General features: G+C 36.2%; 1 protein-coding gene across 1 annotated transcript in view; it reads right to left on the bottom strand.

Moving 5' to 3' along the window:
* Positions 1–4,473: 4,473 nt before the first annotated feature.
* Positions 4,474–20,536, bottom strand: part of LOC107037855 (probable ribonuclease ZC3H12D) — a 39,453-nt gene continuing 23,390 nt past the window's right edge. The window contains exons 2-4 of the mRNA XM_015256630.2: positions 9,237–9,483; positions 6,753–8,070; positions 4,474–5,122 (exon numbers count right to left, since the gene is read on the bottom strand). Coding sequence (XP_015112116.1) covers positions 4,774–5,122; positions 6,753–8,070; positions 9,237–9,483 — 1,914 coding nt within the window. The 3' untranslated portion in view covers positions 4,474–4,773. The remainder of the gene's footprint in view (positions 5,123–6,752; positions 8,071–9,236; positions 9,484–20,536) is intronic.

The raw sequence follows: 20,536 nt of genomic DNA, 5'->3' as shown, positions 1-20,536 counted from the left end.
ATTAATTCATTTTCATTAATTTTGATTTTTTAATGTTTATTGATAGAGTTCACTCAAGGTTATAACTAACATGATCATCTTCTAGAACAATACAACTCTCATAATTGAAACCTAATGAGAATTGCCTGGGAATGACTCGACTGGAAAAATACGATATTGAAGAAATAAATACTTCTCTCAAGTAAATGGATATTTGGCAAAAATATTTTTTTCCAAACTATGCGTTATTCTCCCTTAACTATGCTTTCTTTTATAAAGTCGTTTGTTGATAAACTTAATGGTTTATTACTAGTTGTGTATTCATTGTGTTATTTAGTCCGTGTGGTTATTTCATCATGTGATAATTTTTATAAAATTAGCAAGTCATATTAACTAAATAATCATTTCTTGTGGTGATAATGGACCCAATAACTAGTCTCATCGTGTCTCTGAACTGTCTAGTGTTTCAACTCGTGTCATGGGATGATTCTAGTGTCGATTTTCACTGAAAAATGATATAATTCAGGAAAACTATTTTTGTTTTTGTGCGCGGAGTGACTTCTAGCCGAAATTTTTCTCGATTCAGTGGACTTCTTCCATGTTCTTTCGTTAGTGAAAATAAAATCATCTGTTTTGTGAGTGTAAGTGCATGTGAGAGGGTTTCGACGGTCGTATAGCTGATTGCTGAGGTGAAAACGGAGCTGTTGTTTTCATCCAACGCCGGTGAGTGATTCAACGCTTTATCAATTATCATTTGCAATTATCAGAGAATAATTTTCGTTTGTGGAGTGATTTCCAGTCGAAATTTTTCTCGATGCAGTGGATTTCTCTTCTACTCTTTCATTCGTGGAAATAAGATTAAACCATTACTAATTGTGCATTCGTGTGTCGTTTAGCCCGTATCGTTATTTCATCATGCGATTTTTTTTATAAAGCTAATAAGTCATATCAACTCTAAATAACAATTTTTTATGATAATAATGGATCTAATAATCAGTCGTGTCTGTTAGCTGTCTAGTCTTTCAATTCGTATCGTGTGAGTCATTCTAGTGTCAATTTTCACTGAAAAATGATATAATTGAGAAAAACTATTTTTTTTTCTTTCGTGTGTGGAGTGACTTCCAGTCGAAATTTTCCTCGATTCAGTGGATTTTATTCATTTTTTTAATCCAATGCCAGTGACTGATTCCAACTCCTTTATCAATCATCTCTTTTAATCTTCAAAGACTAAGTTCTTACCTCTAAGTTCTCCCGAATCCCCAAACAAAGACTTCTTTAATAGAAGGTTGGAAAAGAAAACATTTATTTCACATTTCATAGGCAATAACATTGATACAAATTTCTTATATATAATATAATATTTTCATACATATTAACGTAATAATATGATATTTCTGTTGTGGGTATCATTGGTGTATCTGTGCGAGATGCAGAGCCAACAATTATCGTCCGTCAACGGCGATAAAAAAACTTTTCTGAATATATTCACCAATTTCGGTTATTAATGTGCATTCTGTGGGATCGAAACACTGATAGTTCTCTAATATGTAACATCTGGGAGCATCTGAACATAATTTCAATGCTGTTGTCATGCAATACATAGTATTGCATTCTCTATGAGAACAAGTGAAAATTGACGGCTCGAGAGAAACTCAATGTGAGTCACATCAGTCCGCTGTCGAGTTTTCACCCTCGAATGCTCGCTCAAACGTAATAATGCCCTCATCTGACACCAGTCGAACAGAAAAATGAGAAATAGGTAGAATTTGTTGATTTTCAGTTCCATTATGGAAATTGTTATTCTCAATCGTGAAACGCTAGTTAATGAAATTAGCTCGATGAGATTTTGTATAAGTACCCATACGTTCACATGACCATCAAGTACATGAGGCCTATATAACTGACCTTGTTCATACATAAGTAATTGTAACGTTCTTCTCCATTAACTTGTGCTTGACACACTGCGAGAATAAATGACCATATCTCACAAAAATAATTCCTTCAGCTATGAAAACAGCATTATCAATCAATCAATTATGGGTCTCAGATAAGAAATCAGTGCTCCTTAATTTATTTTCGTTTTCGAGGGAAGACCACATTCTGTTTATTTTCCATAAATATCTGGAGATTTCTTTTTTTATGATTTTTATTTATGAGTGAAAATTATTGGCTAAAATTTCTGGGAGATTTCAAGGAATTTCAAGGAATTTTGTCACTGGAAATTCAAAATTTCAGGGAAAAATTTAGGGAAACTGCAAATTTTAGTTCAATTATTATAGGAAAATTGATGAAAAACAAGAAAATTCAGGAAAGTGTATTCCTGAATTTTTTAATAATTAAAATTCGAACGCAATTTGATACTGAATATTAATGCGTTGATTGGACATTCATGTAAACGGGGGAATCCCCGTCTTTCTGTTGATCAAAATTTTGGAATTTCATTGAATTTTTAGTGAAATTAGACATTTTATAATTTTTTCTCCTAAATCGAATTCAATGTCACCCGCCTAAAAATTACATACAATTACAATTTTTTTTCTAATATTGTGGGTTTTTGATGTTTTTAGTCCATCAATCAACTATGAATTTTAGACAAGAAATCAATGCTCCTGCAATTTTTTTCTTTTTCGAAAGAAGCCCATATTTTCTGTTTATTTTCAAGAAATATCTGGAGATTTTTTCATGCTTTCTGCATTTATTCAATACAAAAGCCCCTAATTCGTTATTATTGGCTGAAACTCCCGGTACTTTTCTTGCAAATTTTTATCAAATTAATGTCATTTCAATTTCAAGAAATTTCGTCGCTGAAAATTCCAAATTTTATGGAAAGATCAATGGAAATTATAAATTTCAGTTCAATTATTCCACGAAAATGTATTTTGTAATTTTCAAGTAATCGAAATTCGAACGCAATTTGATACTAAAATATCAGTACTTTGATTGGAAATTTATGTAAATGGAAGAATTCTCGTCTTTCTGCTGCTCAAAAATTTACAATTTCATTGAATTTTTAGTGAAATCCGACATTTTATAATTTTTCCCCCCAAAATCGCACTCAATGTCACTCCCCTGGAAATTACTACACCATTTCAATTTTTTTCCAATAGCGTGGGTCAAAGTTTTTAGTATTTTAAGTCATTTTCTCATCTCCAGACACAAAGAGCATGATTTCTTGAGCCAAGAAATTCCCACTTCATCAAGAAGTGTTCACGTTCAAGTCGTGAATTCTTCACATAATCTCGACAACCTGATTTGATTGATTAACGTCATTAGTTTTGTGATATTACGTCATTTTTTTCTCAGCGCGTCCATAAACAATAAACTTCTAATGCATAACGATCCTTCAACAATAAAAAAGATTCTATATTTAAATATCATATTTTCAACCAGCTTTACGATTACTGAAGATTCTTTACAAAAAAAAAACAAAACGTGGAGGGGTAAACGGTGCTCTCACAGAGAGCGTGAGTCCATGAGATCCAATGGATCTAAATGGTTACAAAAAACATAGATTCTGTTGCTTTCTTATCATTAATACCTTAACGTCATTATCACATTTAGGCCCGTGTTTAATCGCAGTGAATTCATGATTAAACGGTTATAATTATTGCTGTAGTAGTAGTCGAGGATTATCGGTAGAAATAATTGTAGTGATAGTCGTGATAAGCTGGCCCATTCTTTCAATTCGTTAAATATTTTTCTATTGGTTCACCGCGACTGACGGATGCTTAATGTTTGGTCCGATTGATATTGTAACTAATTCATAAGAGGTATATCTCGGGGGCACGCATGACAAAATTTAATAGAAAAACCTAGCGAATTCGCTAGACAATTCTACTGGATTTCTATTGAACTTTATATTCGCCTTTGGCCAATTCTATTGAGATATTTTCCATAGAATTTCCTCAGCTCAAATTTTCTAAGTTTTATTCATTCTATCGTTCTTTTCTTTGCATCAAGAAAATGTCTTTTTCAATAGAATATTTTGTGTTGAACGTTTCAGTAGAATCGACCAAAAACTAATACAGTAGAGGCTTCGTATAAGATACCTTAGGGACAGTAGGAGAGTGGAATTCCGGGAACCCCTATGCCCCCATACGCGCGCCCATAGAGGAGAAGAATAGGGATCAGCGGATTTCAAATAAGATACCTCGCTCGTTGCGCCTGAATTCAATGAAATTTTCAGTTTTACTGAATGAATATCGATAACTAATCAATTTATATGTGTTTAATGTTTTGAATTTTTATCGCCCGCATTCTCTTTTCTCTCTAAACATAACCCCGCGGGGTAGAATGGCAGCTGATATTGGGGGATTGTTGGTGGATTCGAGAATAATCACAGACGAAAAATTACGATTTTTCGACGGCCAAAGTGAAAAAAAAAATCGATGCATATTTCCATTACTTGAAAAAAAAATTGGTGTGACCCCCCCTTAAGGTCATTAGACTCTCATAAACACTTCGTTCGTCCCTCCCGTTTGACCCTTAACACCGTTTGATCCTTTTAACTACTCTCTACCCGTCGAAAAATGACCGGGGCTATAGGTATCTTATAAGGAGCCCACGGAACATAAACATTCGGGAGGCGATAAAAGTGCCGTGAGTGGGGGTAGGCCTCGAGCCCTCGGAGCGCGAGATATCTTATAGAGAGCTATCTTATACGAAGTCTGTACTGTAGAAAGTTTAATAGAAATAAAATGGAATTGCCTAGCGAATTCGCTAGAATTTTCTATGAAATTTTTTTCGGGCGTTTGGAAGAAACAACGCAAGCAATTGCTGGAGAAGACTGATTCCCTAGGGTTTAGGGAACATTGCGAGAATTGCTGCACATATCTTTTGGGGATCTGTCTCGTGCGGATGCAGTGACATCGCTGTCTGGACCTGCTCTTCGGGGAAGATATTTGCGAGGTGGTAGTGGAGACGACGTCTGGCGTCTTGCGTTTGCGATGCTGTCCATGGGGGGTGGAGACTAGGTAGCGAGGGAGATGGGACGAGGTTTAGTTGAGGCTCTGATGTTCCTAGACGTTGACTTCTTGGGGGCAGTGCTAGGCCTCCACCTCGTGGGGGCCAACCTCGGGAGGAATCGGGGGCTGAGGCTATGCGCGTCACGTGCTGATGGTTGTGGTGGTCCGATGGATCCCAGCTGAGACAATCAATTGATAAATAAATCGGTTTTTTTGGTAACTATAGGGGGAATTTATTGAGAATTAAATTTTTAATGGACTGCTTGGGATTTTTTGTAAGAGTTTCAGGGAAATTTCAAGAAAGAAAAAAGAGTTTAGGAATTCTAGTCTTTTCGTTATTCAAAAATTTGGAATTGCATGGAGTTTTCTGTGAAATCTCAAATTTTATGATGTTTTCTCTCTTTAAATCGAATTTAATGCCACCCTCCTGAAAATTAATAATCATTTTTGGCGGATATTTCCGGTCCAGGGCTTCGGGTTTTTTATCACATTATGGTTTCACGGAAATTTCAAGGAATTTCGTCATTAAAAATTCAATATTCTATGGAAAAATCAAGGGAAATTGTAAATTTCAAATCAATTATTTCATGAAAATTACGGAAAGTCAGATAGATATATTCTTGAATTGTTAATTGATTGAAAATTCAACGTAATTTGCTACTGAATATTTATGTTTTGATTGAAGATTCAAGGGAGTTCAGAAATTATAGTCTTTTGCTGTTCAAAAATTTGGAATTCCAGTGAAAAATTGACTTCAATCTAACTAACGTGAGAATAATTAGTCAACTGTTCATGGAACTTCAATTTATTTCTAACAGTGATATCAATAATGCGGGATTTTAGAGGAAAAACTCTCGACATTTCCTCGTGAAACTACTTGCTTCTGAGACAATCACATAGTTCCTTAAGGAAATAATGAAACAAACCGGAGACGATTGCTTTCTCTTTCTCATTAAATGTCAAATCATCTCCATAATGAGTGGTTATAGGGGAAACTATAAAAATGCATTGAGTTTGATGCTACCTATGAAAACACAAGTCCCGGGAGGTTGTTTTAAACCAAAATATATCGAAACTGCGTGATTGCTAATCCTTAATTACGCGTATTGAACGGGAGTTCTTTTGAAAAATGAAAGGATTGATCAGAGATTCAAAATTATTCATTGAATTTTCACTAATCATTGATCACTGCCATTGTCATTTATTTATTTATTTGAGTTTTTTTCCTACGTATCATTCAGTTTTCTAATGCATTTATGAGTGCTCCGCTCCGCTCCGCGGCCGTGAATCTCTGCCTACGGCCGTCATGACAAAAAATACTGTTCGTCATATGGCCAAAAAAAACTTTTCTAGCTCATATGATTGCACTCATATTCGCCAGAAAAGTTTCTTTCGGCCTAGTGACGAAATATACTAATTCAGGACATAGTATATTTCGTCACTAGGCCGAAAAAAACTTTTCAATCATATGAACTAGAAAAGTTTTTTTTGGCCATATGACGAACAGTATTTTTTGTTATAACGGCCGTAGGCAGAGATTCACGGCCGCGGAGCGGAGCGGAGTGTCCGGGAAGCGCTGCCTCACGGCCGGAATGACAAAAAGAGAATTTTCTCTCAGTCTGAGAACGAAATTATTTATCATGAGATTTCACGATTTTTAAAATTGACAAGAGAATATTTTCTTGTCTTTTCAAGTAAACAATTTAATTCACTACTTTGTCAAAAGTAGTTTTCTCTCTCAGTATAAATAAAATGAAAGCTGATCGTGCGCATCCGGTCTAGTTTACCCCCAAAAATCCCAAAACTTACTTCATAGAAAGTGAATAAGACTCGTTACTGGTGTGCCTGACCAGCGGCCTGTGCTGCATACTACTTCTACCCGAGGGCATCCCAGGATGCTGAGGTTGCTGATGATATCTCCTCAATTGATACAATCTTGGATCGCACGCTGGATTCAACGTCAACTGCCTCTGCAATTTCCTATGCATATTAGCCGGCTCTGGCTCCGGATTATTCACCCTCGGTGCAGGCCACCCCACAGCCCCCGAATACCCTTGAACACTGGTCGCAGGCAGCTGCTGGACATAGACCGAGGCCGCCACCGAATCCGTGACATTCTCGACAGATTTGCTCTTGGGGACGGATGTGGATGATTGAATGGACGGAGGAACAGCAGATCTCGCTCTGCAGAGAGGCTGATGGCCCGTGTGAACATTTGAACTCGATGATGACAATGGTAGACTCAAACTTGGACCCCTGGCTTGAAGATGCCTCTGTGCGTGCTCAACGAGTCTCTCAGTCACTGACTTCTGGGGATGTGGACCCCTCTCGGGATGACGAAATTTACACTTATTCCCGTAGGTACATTTCTTGGCGTAGGGACAGGGTGGGGCAGGATCGTTCTTCCTCACTCCTGTCCTCAGAAAATTGTCGAGAGTTGGTCCACTTCGTCCCAGGGGATCGTCAGGTGGCATGAAACGATCGTTGACGAAACTGTACATGAGAATTCTCTCCTCAACGACTTTACGAAACTCTGGACTCTCCTGCGCTAGATCTCTGTAGTTATCATTGCTGACGACTATTCCGTCGAGCTCGGCGGCTAGTCGTAGAATGTATCTGTCGTCGTAACACACCATTCGCTTTCCACCGACTAGTCTCGATGGTGTGAAGACAAGTAGTCTGTCTCTTTCCAATTCCCCGAGAATCTCCTGATCGGCGATGGGATTGTCCGGTCGTGACGCCTCTTTACGCCATTTTGGTACGAAGACTGTGATCTCCTTGTGGCCCCTCGAGCGAAACCAATCGACGCAGATTTGAATGCCACGACAGGAGAATATTTCTTTATTACCGTGGCTCATTGCCACGTTACTGCCGTCTATGACGACTGGTCGTAGACCTCCGGAGGATTCGGCTGATCGGCGAGTTTCGTCTGGGGGAGGATCGACCTCGGCGAGGTAGTCTGGGTCCTCTGGACTGTCTGTGAAGCGGGCCGAACTCGCTCCGAGGCGGATTAACTCCGCTAGGAGCTCGTTTTGGCCGGGATCAGGACCCAGTTTGTGGAGGGCCACTTGAACGAGGCGCTCGGTGTATCCTAGCTTCAGGGCGAACTCTACCCGAGCGGTATAGCCTGGAAGGAACAGGGTTCATCAAGTTTGGTTGAGAAACATCAAGTTTTGGAAGATTGCGAGACTCTTTCGAGCAGTGTTGGAAATTTTTTGAAATTTCAGGGAAGATATTATAGTACATCTCATGAGAGTGACATTGAATCGAATTTAGTCCAAAATTATTTCAACCGTTTCCATTCATCTTCAAAAAAACTCCAACTTCCGTAGCCATTAACGGTCGTAGCAGGGACTCAAATAGAAATAAATACAGGAAAGAATCCGAAGAAAAAATATAAAACAATTCTTCCACCAATTGCCAACGTTTCGAACACACAAAGTGGTCTTTATCGGAGCATTCATTTATTCTGACAATCAACCCATTAGTTATTTATAGGTTGTGACAAACATGATCTTAAAGGATTTTCACTTGCAAAGCACAAACATTCATCCCTATGTTACCCGCGTTGACTTTATTTTTTTGTCCCGTTTTCAGTAGAATTCACAGAAATTCATGAGTTTTCAATGGGAGTGAGATGGAAATTTCACAACTTGATTGAATTTTTAGTGGAACATGAATATTCAGAAACAAAATGACATGAATTTTAAATTTTACCCTGAATTTTAACAGAATAATTAAACAGAAGTAAGAAATCGTCAAAAGAACATGTTCATAGAATGACAGAATAATTACAAAAAACTTTTCAATAAAAATTTCGCCATCCCCCTTAGGTTCAAAGATGTTCCCGAACCAGGGATAGCCCTATTCATAAATCATAATTAGCGTTAAATTTTGAAGGCGACAATTAGTTAACGTCAATCTTAAACCTTTAATTATTCAAGTAATTATCAATTTAAATATTCAAATTTTGAACTATTTTATTAATCAATAATTTAGGTAGGGAGATTGCCGACTACTTGATTAATCGATAATCCCTTTAAAAAAAAAATAGAAATATCCACTTAATAGAAAATTCATAGTTCTATATTATCAAATCATCAATTCATCATCAATCGAAAATTTAAACTATTAGTATTATATTATTCTTAAATTTTGATTTACATTTAAACATTGATCAATGCAAGTCTCAAAATCTTCTAATGTTGAAGAAATTAATTTTGATGGCCATTCCTGCCCCGAGCAAAAAAACTCGCCTTAAAAAACAGTTCTCAATAAAAAATTAAATTCTACCTGGATTCTGCGTGGGTGACACTCCCCGTACCGTGACATATTCCGCAAACTCTGCCGCCAGGGTGTCGGATGTTGTCCGCGATACGTCCGAATGCGTGGATGATGATACCTGCGACTCCAATTGTGAATGCACAACTGTCGAGCCGATTGAATCTTCAGCCTCGAAATCGCTGTCATAGGATGAGTCCTCGGCTTCTGTACCGGTGCCCGCACTCCCACGTCCCAGCACCGTGCAATCAACATATCTCTGAAATTCCGAATAACATGGTATTTTTTATTATTTTTTTTTTTATTTATCTGGGGGACGCACCGTGAAAATAAACGATTGAAGAAGAGGTGGAAGACACTGTGAAATTATCTTAAATGGGGCATAGCTCTCTCAGGTTGGCGGATGTAGCCATTAGCGGGGATTCAGGTGAAAGTAGCGGGACGGGACTTCTCCGTGTGTATACACCGAGCTATCAGGGTCGGTCATACTTTGTACTCCTTTTCACAGGTGTATCGAAGGAACGAGGAAAAAAAATTGTTGCGTTATTCGGAGGTGAATAAAAAAAAAAGCGCCGTGACACCCAAAAGTTATTCATATCCTTTTTCCCATTCTCAAATATTTTACGAGCGAAAGGCAAAAAGTGCGGTCGGAACGAGGATGGAAGTGTGACGAAGGTCACTCGTACACTTCACCATCGTTGATCACGTCTTTTTTATTCCCGGGGATAACTCAATTCTTCATTCAATTGTTCCCGTCACCGATCGATGCTCGTTGATAAATTGATTATGACGGGGAAGACGGGCGACCGTTAATGACCGAGAAATACATGGGTTCATTAATATGTGGCTGTTACAGTCGTGAAGATCCGGGTGGCGTCGATACCGGAACTGGCTTTAGCGCGTGTCTGACCTCGAGGTAGAAGGGAACTTCGTGCCGGCCCTCAATGGCGGAAGGGCCACCTTAACGCAATTCCTTCAGAGTCGCTGGGTTCTAAATTTTTGACTGAAATTTTCGGGGCAGTTGTTGGAATTTATTTATTAGGTAATTGCAAAATTTTCAGGAATTACGTCATTTGAAATTAAAAATTTTGGGGAAAAATTTGTAGTTCATGTTAATTTCAGTTGAATTATTCCATGACAATTGATAGAAGTCGGGAGAATTGAGGTAAATGTATTAGGGAATTTTCAGTTCATCGAAATTTCCGCGTTATTCTGGACTGAATATTCGGGTTTTGAGTGAAAATTCAAGGGAATTGTGGAATGTTTTGTCTTTCTGTTGCTGAAAAGTTTTGAATTCTATTGAATTCTCAGTGAAGTCTGAAATTTCATGATTTTTTTTTTATCCTAAATCGATTTTCGTCATTCTTCCGAATATTTCAATTCTTTTCTGAAAATTTTCGGTATATTTCTTGGAAATTTTTATCTAATTATAGTTTCACTGAAATTTCAAGGAATTTCGTTATTTGAAATCCAAAATTTTATAGGAATATCAATGGAAAGTGCAAATTTCAGTTTAATTACAAAATGAGAAAAAATGAGGAAATCAATTCAATTACGAAATGAGGAAAATTGAAGTAAACACATCCTGGGATTTTCAATTAATTGAAAATTCTTATTCATATTTTGTGCTGAATATTCATATTTTTATTGAAAATTCAAGTGAATTGGAGAATTCTCGTTTTCCTGCTGCTAAAAAATGTTGAATTCCATTGAACTTTTATTGAAACTTCAATAAAAGTTCAACTTTTTGTTCAACTCTTGGAAAATTTTATCACATTGTAATGTTCCACTGAAATATTAAAGAATTTCATCATTTAATAGTCGAAAATCAAATGGAAAAACCAAACTGTAAATTCTAATTGTTCAATAAAAATCAATGAAAATCCGGAAAATTCCGCGTAATTTTGCAAAAAAATATGTATGTTTTTACTAAAAATTCAAGTAAGTTACGAAATTCTCGTCTACCTGCTGCAAAAAAAGTTGAACTTCATTGAATTTTCCCAAAAATCTGAAATTTCATTTCAGTAAAATCTGAAACTTTAAATTAATATTTCTCCCCCTGAAAACTTCAATTTTTTTTTCTGAATTTCCATCGAAAAAACATTTGCATTTTCAATGAACAAAAAACTGTGAGATAGACAAATCAATTCGCAAATGAATGAAATGCGAAAAAAACAATTCCAAGCGAAAGCCACGATGCCTTTCGCGGTTGAAGCCCGTTCAAGCTTGACTGTGGACTTCCGGGTCGCGCGAAAACCCTACTTTCAAGTGTCAAGACACTTCAACTACCGAATAAACCATTTTTTCCAACGCGAAAATTATCGCATTCTGTATACATCAAGCACATTAATTAAGCTTCGATAAACAGTAGATAAAATTTCCCCTCCACGCGACACTCACACATGATCGCTAATCTGCTTATAATTGACTTTTGACTGACAAACCGGATCCAGTATCATTATCAGTCGATTGTACGTCTCTTTGAACTCCATATGTGGAAAATGATCTTTACCAGCGCAAGCGAAAAATATGAGCGGACAATTTCACGTGAAATTATTTTTTTTCTCCGAGCTACGTAAAAAGTCCAGAACCAACACACTGTTAAACATTTTCGTCTGAATTTTCCGTACTAAATTCCGGAAATTTTTATCCTATTTAAGTTCCACTGAAGTTTCAGGACATCTTGTCATTGAAAAATCAAATATTCCACTGATTTTCTGTTCAACTGATCGGGAATTCAATAAAATACTTGATTTTTCACTTCAATTATTCTGAGAAAATTCAGACAAATTGAGGGAAAAATTGAACACTTATGTCATTTTGTTTCTGAATATTTATGTTCCACTGAAAATTCAATCAAGTTGTGAAATTTCCATTTCACTCCCACTGAAAAGTCATGAATTTCCGTGAATTCTACTTGAAACTTGAAATTTCATAACCATTTTTTCCCTAAATTCGATTCAATGTCACTATCATGAGATTTACTATAATAACGCATGAAATTTCCAAAAATTTCGAACCTTGCACTGTTAAAAATTTTCGTCTGAATTTTCCGTGATGAATTCCGGAAATTTTTATTGCGTTCAAGTTCCACTGAAATTTTAGCAAATCTTGTCATTGAAAAATTAAATATTCTATTGATTTTCTGTTCGAATGATCTGGAAATCAATAAAATACTTGATTTTTCAGTTGAATTATTCTGTTGAAAATTCGGAGTAATCAGGGAAATTCGGGGAAAAATTGAAAATTCATGTCATATTGTTTCTGAATATTCATGTTCCACTGAAAATTCAATCAAGTTGTGAAATTTCCATTTCATTCCCACTGAAAACTCATGAATTTTGTCATTTTGTTTCTGAATATTCATATTCCACTGAAAATTCGATGAAGTAGTGAAATTTCCGTGAATTCTACTTAAAGCTTGAAAGTTCGTAACCATTTTTTCCCTAAATTCGATTCAATGTCACGCTCATGAGATTTACTATAAAATCTTCCATGAAATTTTAAAAAATTTCTAACAGTGCACAGTTGTAAATTTTCGTCTGAATTTTCCGTGCTAAATTCCGGAAATTTGTATCCTGTTCAAGTTCCACCGAAATTTCAGGAAATCTTGTCATTGAAAAATCAAATATTCCATTGATTTTCTGTTCGAATAATCTGGAAATTAATAAAATAGTTGATTTTTCAGTACAACTATTCTGTGAAAATTCAGAAAAATCAGTAAAATTCAGGAAAAAATAGAGAATTTCTGTCATTTTGTTTCTGAATATTCATGTTCCACTGAAAATTCAATCAACTCGTGAAATTTCCGTAAATTCTACTTAAAGTTTGAAATTTCGTAACCATTTTTTCCCTAAATCCGATTCAATGTCACTCTCCTGACATTTACTATAACACCTTCCATGAAATTTCAATAAATTTCCAACAGTGCAGAGAGTCCTTCACGTGGCTCAATAGTAATGATTGAATAATTCATCACAGTCGAATGACTACTTCGACCGCCCAATCTCCTACCATTCTTACCTTGCCAGCAACCGTCATGTTCCCGCTCTCGTTATCCCGTGATAAAAATTAACTCAATAAACTGAACTCCAACTAATTGAACAATGTCCCACACAAACTTTCACAACTGACAATTCAACTTCAGCGTTCATACTTCACGTGCTCATCCTCCCTATTTTCAAACTAAATCCAACTCGCGAGATCTCCCGATGTATCGAACGTGCTACGTGAAACGGAAATGCGATTCTCCCGGATTCACCGTTCGACTGAATGACGAAGTGGGAAAAAGAATATTAAGACACGAGAGAAAGGAGAAATTTTTGTTTATGTGTGCGTGTATGTGTGTGTGGAGGGGTGGGAGTTGAGGTGGAGACGAGTCAGAACGGTATACATACCGTAAATACAGGCATACACAAATTCTACTCAACACATATACGTTGAACACACGTGAAACCCACACATACATTCGTGTATGTACATATGTACGAGAGACTTGTTGCCGGCGGCGGTCGGCTAGTGAATGGAAACTCAGCAACTTGGCCAAGTCTGGGGGACCGAGCGGCAGCCAAACGTCACAGTTGCCTCCCTGCCCCCTCGGCCCCTCCTTCAGATTATTTTTCCACCTTACGTCTGGGCCCTCGGGTCCCTACGCCTTAAGACGTCTAGGCCCTCGGGACAGGAGAGCCGAAATAAAGGAAACGGAGGAAGAGATTAACGCGAATCAGCGGGGCCTGGGGTCTCCGGGTTCTAGGTGTGTCGAACAACATCCGGATATCTCCCTCTCTCCCGATGTTTCAGTATCGCGAATGTCGTTGGAGAAAATATGAGATGAAAAGTATCTATTGAAATATGCACGGCTGAGAAGGTAGTTGTAGCCGAGAATGTACCGCTGAGTGATTTGAGAGGTGGAACTACAATCGAGTATATAACGTGTAATAGCAGTGTATGCCACCTGTCCGCATCGGTCAAAGACCCGTTGATGACGCGCTCCTCCTATTACTGTTTCTTTTATTTGGTGTGGGACATTTGCAGTGGGAAAATTAGGGTTTTTGGATTGGAGAAACTCTCAACGGACAACTGCAGGACAATTCAATGCGGAAAAATATTGCAATTCTAGTGGGTGTGATTATTATTGGTTTCTTTTTCTATCACTGCGAGGAATAATTTAGGGTAAACTGCCCAGTAGATGGACGTTTGTTTTTTAGCAATTGCGAAAAAAATTGAAAAAATTGATCTAAAAAAATCGCCATTCAGGGGTTGAGAATCACAACAGTTAGTGAAAATTCAAAGCAACAATTCACATTTCAGTATTTTCTTGCGTAATTTTCTATCCAAAAGTAGCTCGTCCATCTATTGGGCAGTGTCCATCTACTGGGTAGCTTACCCTATGTTGTCAACTGAATGTACAAAAGAAAAAATTCATGTACTTATGGAATAAATTATTAATTAGGGTCTCTGAGACGGAGTGAGATCGTAATTGCCCCGACACTCAACTTTCAGAATCATTTGTTCAAATAACTTTCTTATGAAATCTGAAAAAAATCTGAAACTTATACGTGTTCTCAAGAAAGATTTGATTTATCACCCACTTTTTTCGGATTTTTTGTGTTAGATCGACCCATTATGGTTCAAAAAGTCCGAAAATGCAATTTTTATACCTTGCCCGCCTGTATGTGCGCATGTTTTTTGTCATTTTCTCGTTAATAAATCGATGGAATTGAATCACTCTTTTTTTCCTTAAATGAAGGTATTGCTAAGCCCTATCCATCGCCATTAATTAAAATTTAATTCATTGATTAATTTTTTTAATTTTCGAGTTTTTTCAAAATTCAGTTGTAACACGATAACAAAAAAAAAGTTCTAAATTCATTGAATGACAGTTTAAAAAAATCATTGGGATGTCATTTTGACCGAGTTTGAAGATGAAAGCGATAGCAATAATCGTTATTTTAATTTCTGTGAAATTTTTCCAAAATTTATTTTTCGAATTTTTCATGAATTCCCCTGGAAGTTAGCTTTCTGACGGTTCCTTTAAATGTGATGTTTCGAATGCATTCAATTATGTATAGATGAAATATTCCTAATAATATTTCATCGAAATTTTCAGAAATTTTTAGACTTTCATTAAGTGGAAAATGTAAAACAATTAGTTGGAAAGAAATTAATTCAATTCAAGAAAATTAAATAGGCGATGAATAATACACAATGGAAAAAATAAGCAAAATGACGCTTCGAAAACATATTGCTAATCTATTGGCAAAAATAACAATACTATACGCAATACAGGAGCAATTTCCCACTTGCTTTCATTATTTTCACTTTTTACACGAAACACCTTAATGTCAGACTCTGGTGTTTCGAGTGTATTAATTTCTTCCATCATCTAGAATTAATAATACCTCATATGTAGAGTGAATACTTTGCGGAATAGTGATAATAAAAGCCATCAGAATGAATGAACATATGAAACGAAATGAAAAACCAAGATAGGGTTATTATCCAGCAGCTGATTCGCAGGATCCGTTGGGATTTCTCTGAATCACAAGGGGTCATTGGTCGCCCCATGAAGCGTGCAGATCGGCGACGAGAGTGGCCGAAAAAAAAACCTGCAAGAGAAATAAAAAAAACCACTGGAGGTGGAGAAATAATTCACGCTGTACACGGTTAAAATGCCCGGAAGGTACCTCACGAGAGGGGTCTCGGACCAAGTGGAATGACGTCTTTCAGATGCCGGTTGGGAGTTCCAGGAACGACAATTTCCGAAGGTTTTTCGATTCAGCATCTTGTAAGTCGCTGAGGAATATTAAATACCTCAATGGCCCCTGGTGCCTCAGCAATTGCGCAAAAATGTCGAAACGAGTTCTTTCAACCTGTCGAGTTTGCACAGTTGGAGGGAATTTTTGTGGGAATCGGCGAGAACATTTTACATGTTGATTCGTCAATAAATAGAGAATACTAAAAATGTCTCGTTGATTTTTTGATGACAACTATTTCATGAGAATTTTGATAGCTCATTGTGTATGCATTTTCACAATTTTACACTGATGGGAAAATGTTGAAATTTCATGGATATTGAGAGGGAAACAAATGATGAAATTCCAGATTTCACTGAAATTTCAATGAAATTGCACATTTTTGAGCACTAGAAGGACGAGAAATAAAAAATTGCATCATTCATGTAAAATCGCCCACAAAAATGTTTCTGAAAAAATCGAGAATATACTTTAAATATTTTAAGGATATTTTCTTTCCAATTTTACATGAATGACGCAAATTTTTATACTGAACGACACGAAATTAGCTGTGTAGGAGTCAAATATCAAAAAACGAATTCGTAATTGTTATTGTACACATGTTTTCAACAATTTTGAAAGACAAAACAACCTCTGTAGCTCAAAAATTGGAGGCCCTGGAGTATTTTTAACATTTTAAGCGTGTGCGGGATGAACGAATAATAAACAATTAATTTTTTTCTACTAATTATTCGTTTTTAGACATATAATCGATTGATGCATGAGAAATCTCACTCCAATCGCCCGGAGCTTTTAAAACTCATAATAGTCTCCCCTTAATAAGGAAGGAAAGTTATGGATACCAATAAACAGTGATTCATTGAAGAATAAGAGAGAAAAATCCCACTCACATCAACTGATGCTACGACAGAGTGAATTATTAAGCCGCAAGTTGAGAAACTCACAATTTTTAAATGTTGATATCTCCGTTATAATAGTAAAATGGGATTAAAAATCCCTTGACTAAGATTTCGGATGGTTAAAAAAAAATAAAAATGCATAAATTATAGTAATATCTCAATATTTCACAGAAATTTCGGCAATTAAAAGGATAGGTACAATGGAAATGGCATTGATCCTATGCTCATTTTGCAACAAAATGTCAACTGGTAACGGACTAAACGGATGAAAAAATCATTTAAAAGGTTGGACTGTTCAATTGAAATATAATTTTGTGCCTCGAGATATTTTTTAATGTTGTTTTATCCCAAATCGGATACTCACGACGTAATTAGTTCGGATATAATCTTTCTATATCATTCAAATCCCGAGACGAGGATAGGGACATGTGTCAAATGTGCATGGGGACAAATGAGCGAGCGTTGTAAAAAATAGTAATTACCATGATTAATATAAGTGTATTCTAATTCTGAAGTTTTTACTTTTTGATATCAAATTTTAAACATCGATTTTTATACTCATTTCAATAGAAATATTAGGCTAATGATGTGGTTACTTCAGCTACACTATTAGAAAATTACTCCTAAAATTTCAAGTAACAATTCTTGAAATTTTTAACAATCACTCATTCACACGAAATTTCCATGTATTTTGTTATTGAAAAATCAGTTGACTTCTGGAGTATTCAATAGAATTGCAATTTTCTGGTCCACATGATATAAAAAATTATTCAATAATTTGAAAATTTAAGCAACAATTTCCCTGAATTTTCATTCTACTGAAAATTCAGTTGGATGTGTCGTTCAATTTCCGCAACGAATTTAAAAATTCCAGATATTAACGAAATATCAATGATAATCTACCACACGGAGAGAAATATTCAGTAAAAATTGCGGAACTCGCAATTCGCTCACCGATTGCGGAATCGACTTGGAAAATTGAAATGACGGTATCGTAATTTTTCACAGTCTATTCAGGTAAAAATTACGGAACGCTCTAGAAAACTTCAGTGATTTTAGGTAAAAATTACGTGACAGTTCCGTAAAATTTCCTACAACCACATTTAACTCCGGAATTACGGAAGAGATACGTAATTTTGATTGAATATTTCTCTCCGTGCATGGAAAACCCAATTATTCTGAATTTCCAACCTGAATGAGAGATTCCATGAACAATTTGATCTTAAATTGAATTCAAATTCACAACATTAAGAATTCAAGTGCAACCATTACTTAATTTTCAAAAAATTTCTAACAGTGTACACGGGCGCGAGATCATTCACCTTATAGTATGAATTCACTTGCTCTCGACTGATACAGCAAAAATACTTGCAATTTGTTCAACATTCTAAAGAACTTTCCCCCAACAACTGTTGCAAAGCCATTATTCATTATTCGAAGCGGAGCAAAGCCCAGCGAAAATAATAAATAATGTAAAAGTGTGTGCAGATGTCAACGAACAATTTGCAAGTGTTCACATTATACGATACCTGAACTACATTGGTTCAGCTTTAAAACCAGTGGGTTTCAGCTCAATGCACCATGAATAAGATTTGCACCGGGTATAAACAACAAAAATGAATAACTCGAATGCAACGAGGCAAAGAGAACGCGTGAACGAGTAATCCGGTGGAAACGGTGAAAAATTAATGAGAATATATCGTTTAGCGAAGCGGAACGTATTCCATAACCCCTGCACTCGGTGGATTTTAATGTGAATGATAAAAAAAATAGTGCATCGTTAAGACTCACAAGTACACGATAACTCAACAACATTGATTTTCTTGATATGTCATTGGGATGTAATTTTGTGGTTTTTCAATTGCGAAATAACACACGCACGTGCCTGAATGTCAGACTGATCCCGGATGCAGCTTGTGGTATCGTCCGTGGCCCGCATTGTACGCTCTCACGAGCTCGTGCGTGCATAACAGTTTCACCTCTTCAGTTATAACGAAAATTAAACATGCGAGATGACATGCGCAAAAATAAACTAGTTTTTTTTTCTTTTAGTGTGTTATTCTGGTGGAAGAAAAATGTGGAAAAAGAATTCATGACATTTCGGTCATTAGAAAATGACTATTCAAGGAAATTCGGAAATCTAAATTCAATTATTTCATGAAAATGAGTGGAAATTAAGCAGATTGGGGAATTTCTGTCTCATGTCTACGTAAAACTATTTGAATTCCCTTAAATTTCCAGGTGAAACTGAAATTTTATAAATTCCAATTTCAAAAAACCATTATTTTTTCAGGGAAAAAATTGAAAAAAGAACCATTTTCAATGATCGGTAGATGAAATTCACAAATTCTTTTTTTCATTTTTGGGGTATTCTTTGATTCTTCAAAATGAGACTCGACTCATCCAAATCGCATTATTTGATAACGAGATAATGGTGATTGAATGGTACTCTCTACTTGAATTTTCCAATTGAATCATGTGAGGAAATTTTCAAAAATCTAATACCTAATGGATATCATCCAAATGCCATTTTGCAAAATATCAATATTGTTTTAAATATTCTCACAAATAAATAATGGCTTACAAAACGGTCGATCATTTTCTATGAGGTATCAAAAAATTGCTCGATATTTCCACATCTAATGAAAAAAAAAAGTAGTTTTTAGTCTTCAATTATAATTAAAAAGTTGATTTGCGCATAAAACGCTGGATTAAAACTTGATGTTTCAACTCATTAAATTGAGAAAGAAATCACGGTTCCGAATCTGATCGAGTTTAAAAATTCCGTGCTGTTTTCAATCATCTTTAAATTGATCGGAGGAATAGAGTTACTTCAATGAAGTTCATTTTGCCTCGTCATAAATTTAGCGATACAAAGAAAATACAAGAGGATAAAGACCGCATTTTATTATAATGTGCCGAAGGAATTAACGTAGGCGTAAATCCCAACATCAGCCTGAATTTTGTAACAAGCAGAACAGCTAAGAGCTCCCCACACTGACTCCTCCGAGTTAACAATTCCATTCCATTGATGAGAGATGACAGCGAATAGCTAAAGAAATAACCAATAAGGATCAACGTCCAGGATCCTTGATTTTGATCCAGAGACTAGCACAAAGTCTAGATGCATCCGGTGAAAGACATTCACGACTTCGATAGGATTGACTCTCCCACGGCAATCGACTGACGCACGTCCTACGTTTATAACACAACAATTTTATTGTGGATCAATCGAGCAAGAGCAAACCAGTACAGTTTGACTAGTTCCTTGACTAGAATTCAGTAGCGAAATTGTAAAACAGTTTAAGTCGACTTAGCTCTTATAGTCCACACGCAATACCCCCTTCCCGTGTGGACTTCTAGTGCGGTAAGGTTTTGAGGTGTTTTCTTATGTTTTCGGGTATGAGAAATCCGAATCCGGTGGTATTTTTTATGTAAGTGCGTGCAATTAATAGTTATAAACAAATTAAGTGGTTTTTTTGATGATTTTTTTTTTATGGGAAACATTGGCAAATAGAAGAAAATGTTCATGACAAAAGTTGTTCCTTTTTGTGTAATAAATAATGATCAATTTTTTAAATCAAAATCCATCAATCCGTTGCCGAAATATGGTCCACCAAGTGAACGCGGGAGGATGCGCGGCGCGCGCAGTCCGCTC

The sequence above is a fragment of the Diachasma alloeum genome, unplaced genomic scaffold (genome assembly GCF_001412515.2).
Source record: "Diachasma alloeum isolate Michigan unplaced genomic scaffold, Dall2.0 Dall_scaffold_00271, whole genome shotgun sequence".
Classification (NCBI taxonomy): Eukaryota; Metazoa; Arthropoda; class Insecta; order Hymenoptera; family Braconidae; genus Diachasma; species Diachasma alloeum.
Note: the sequence above shows the minus strand (reverse complement) of the source record. Positions and strands in the feature narration are given on the sequence as shown.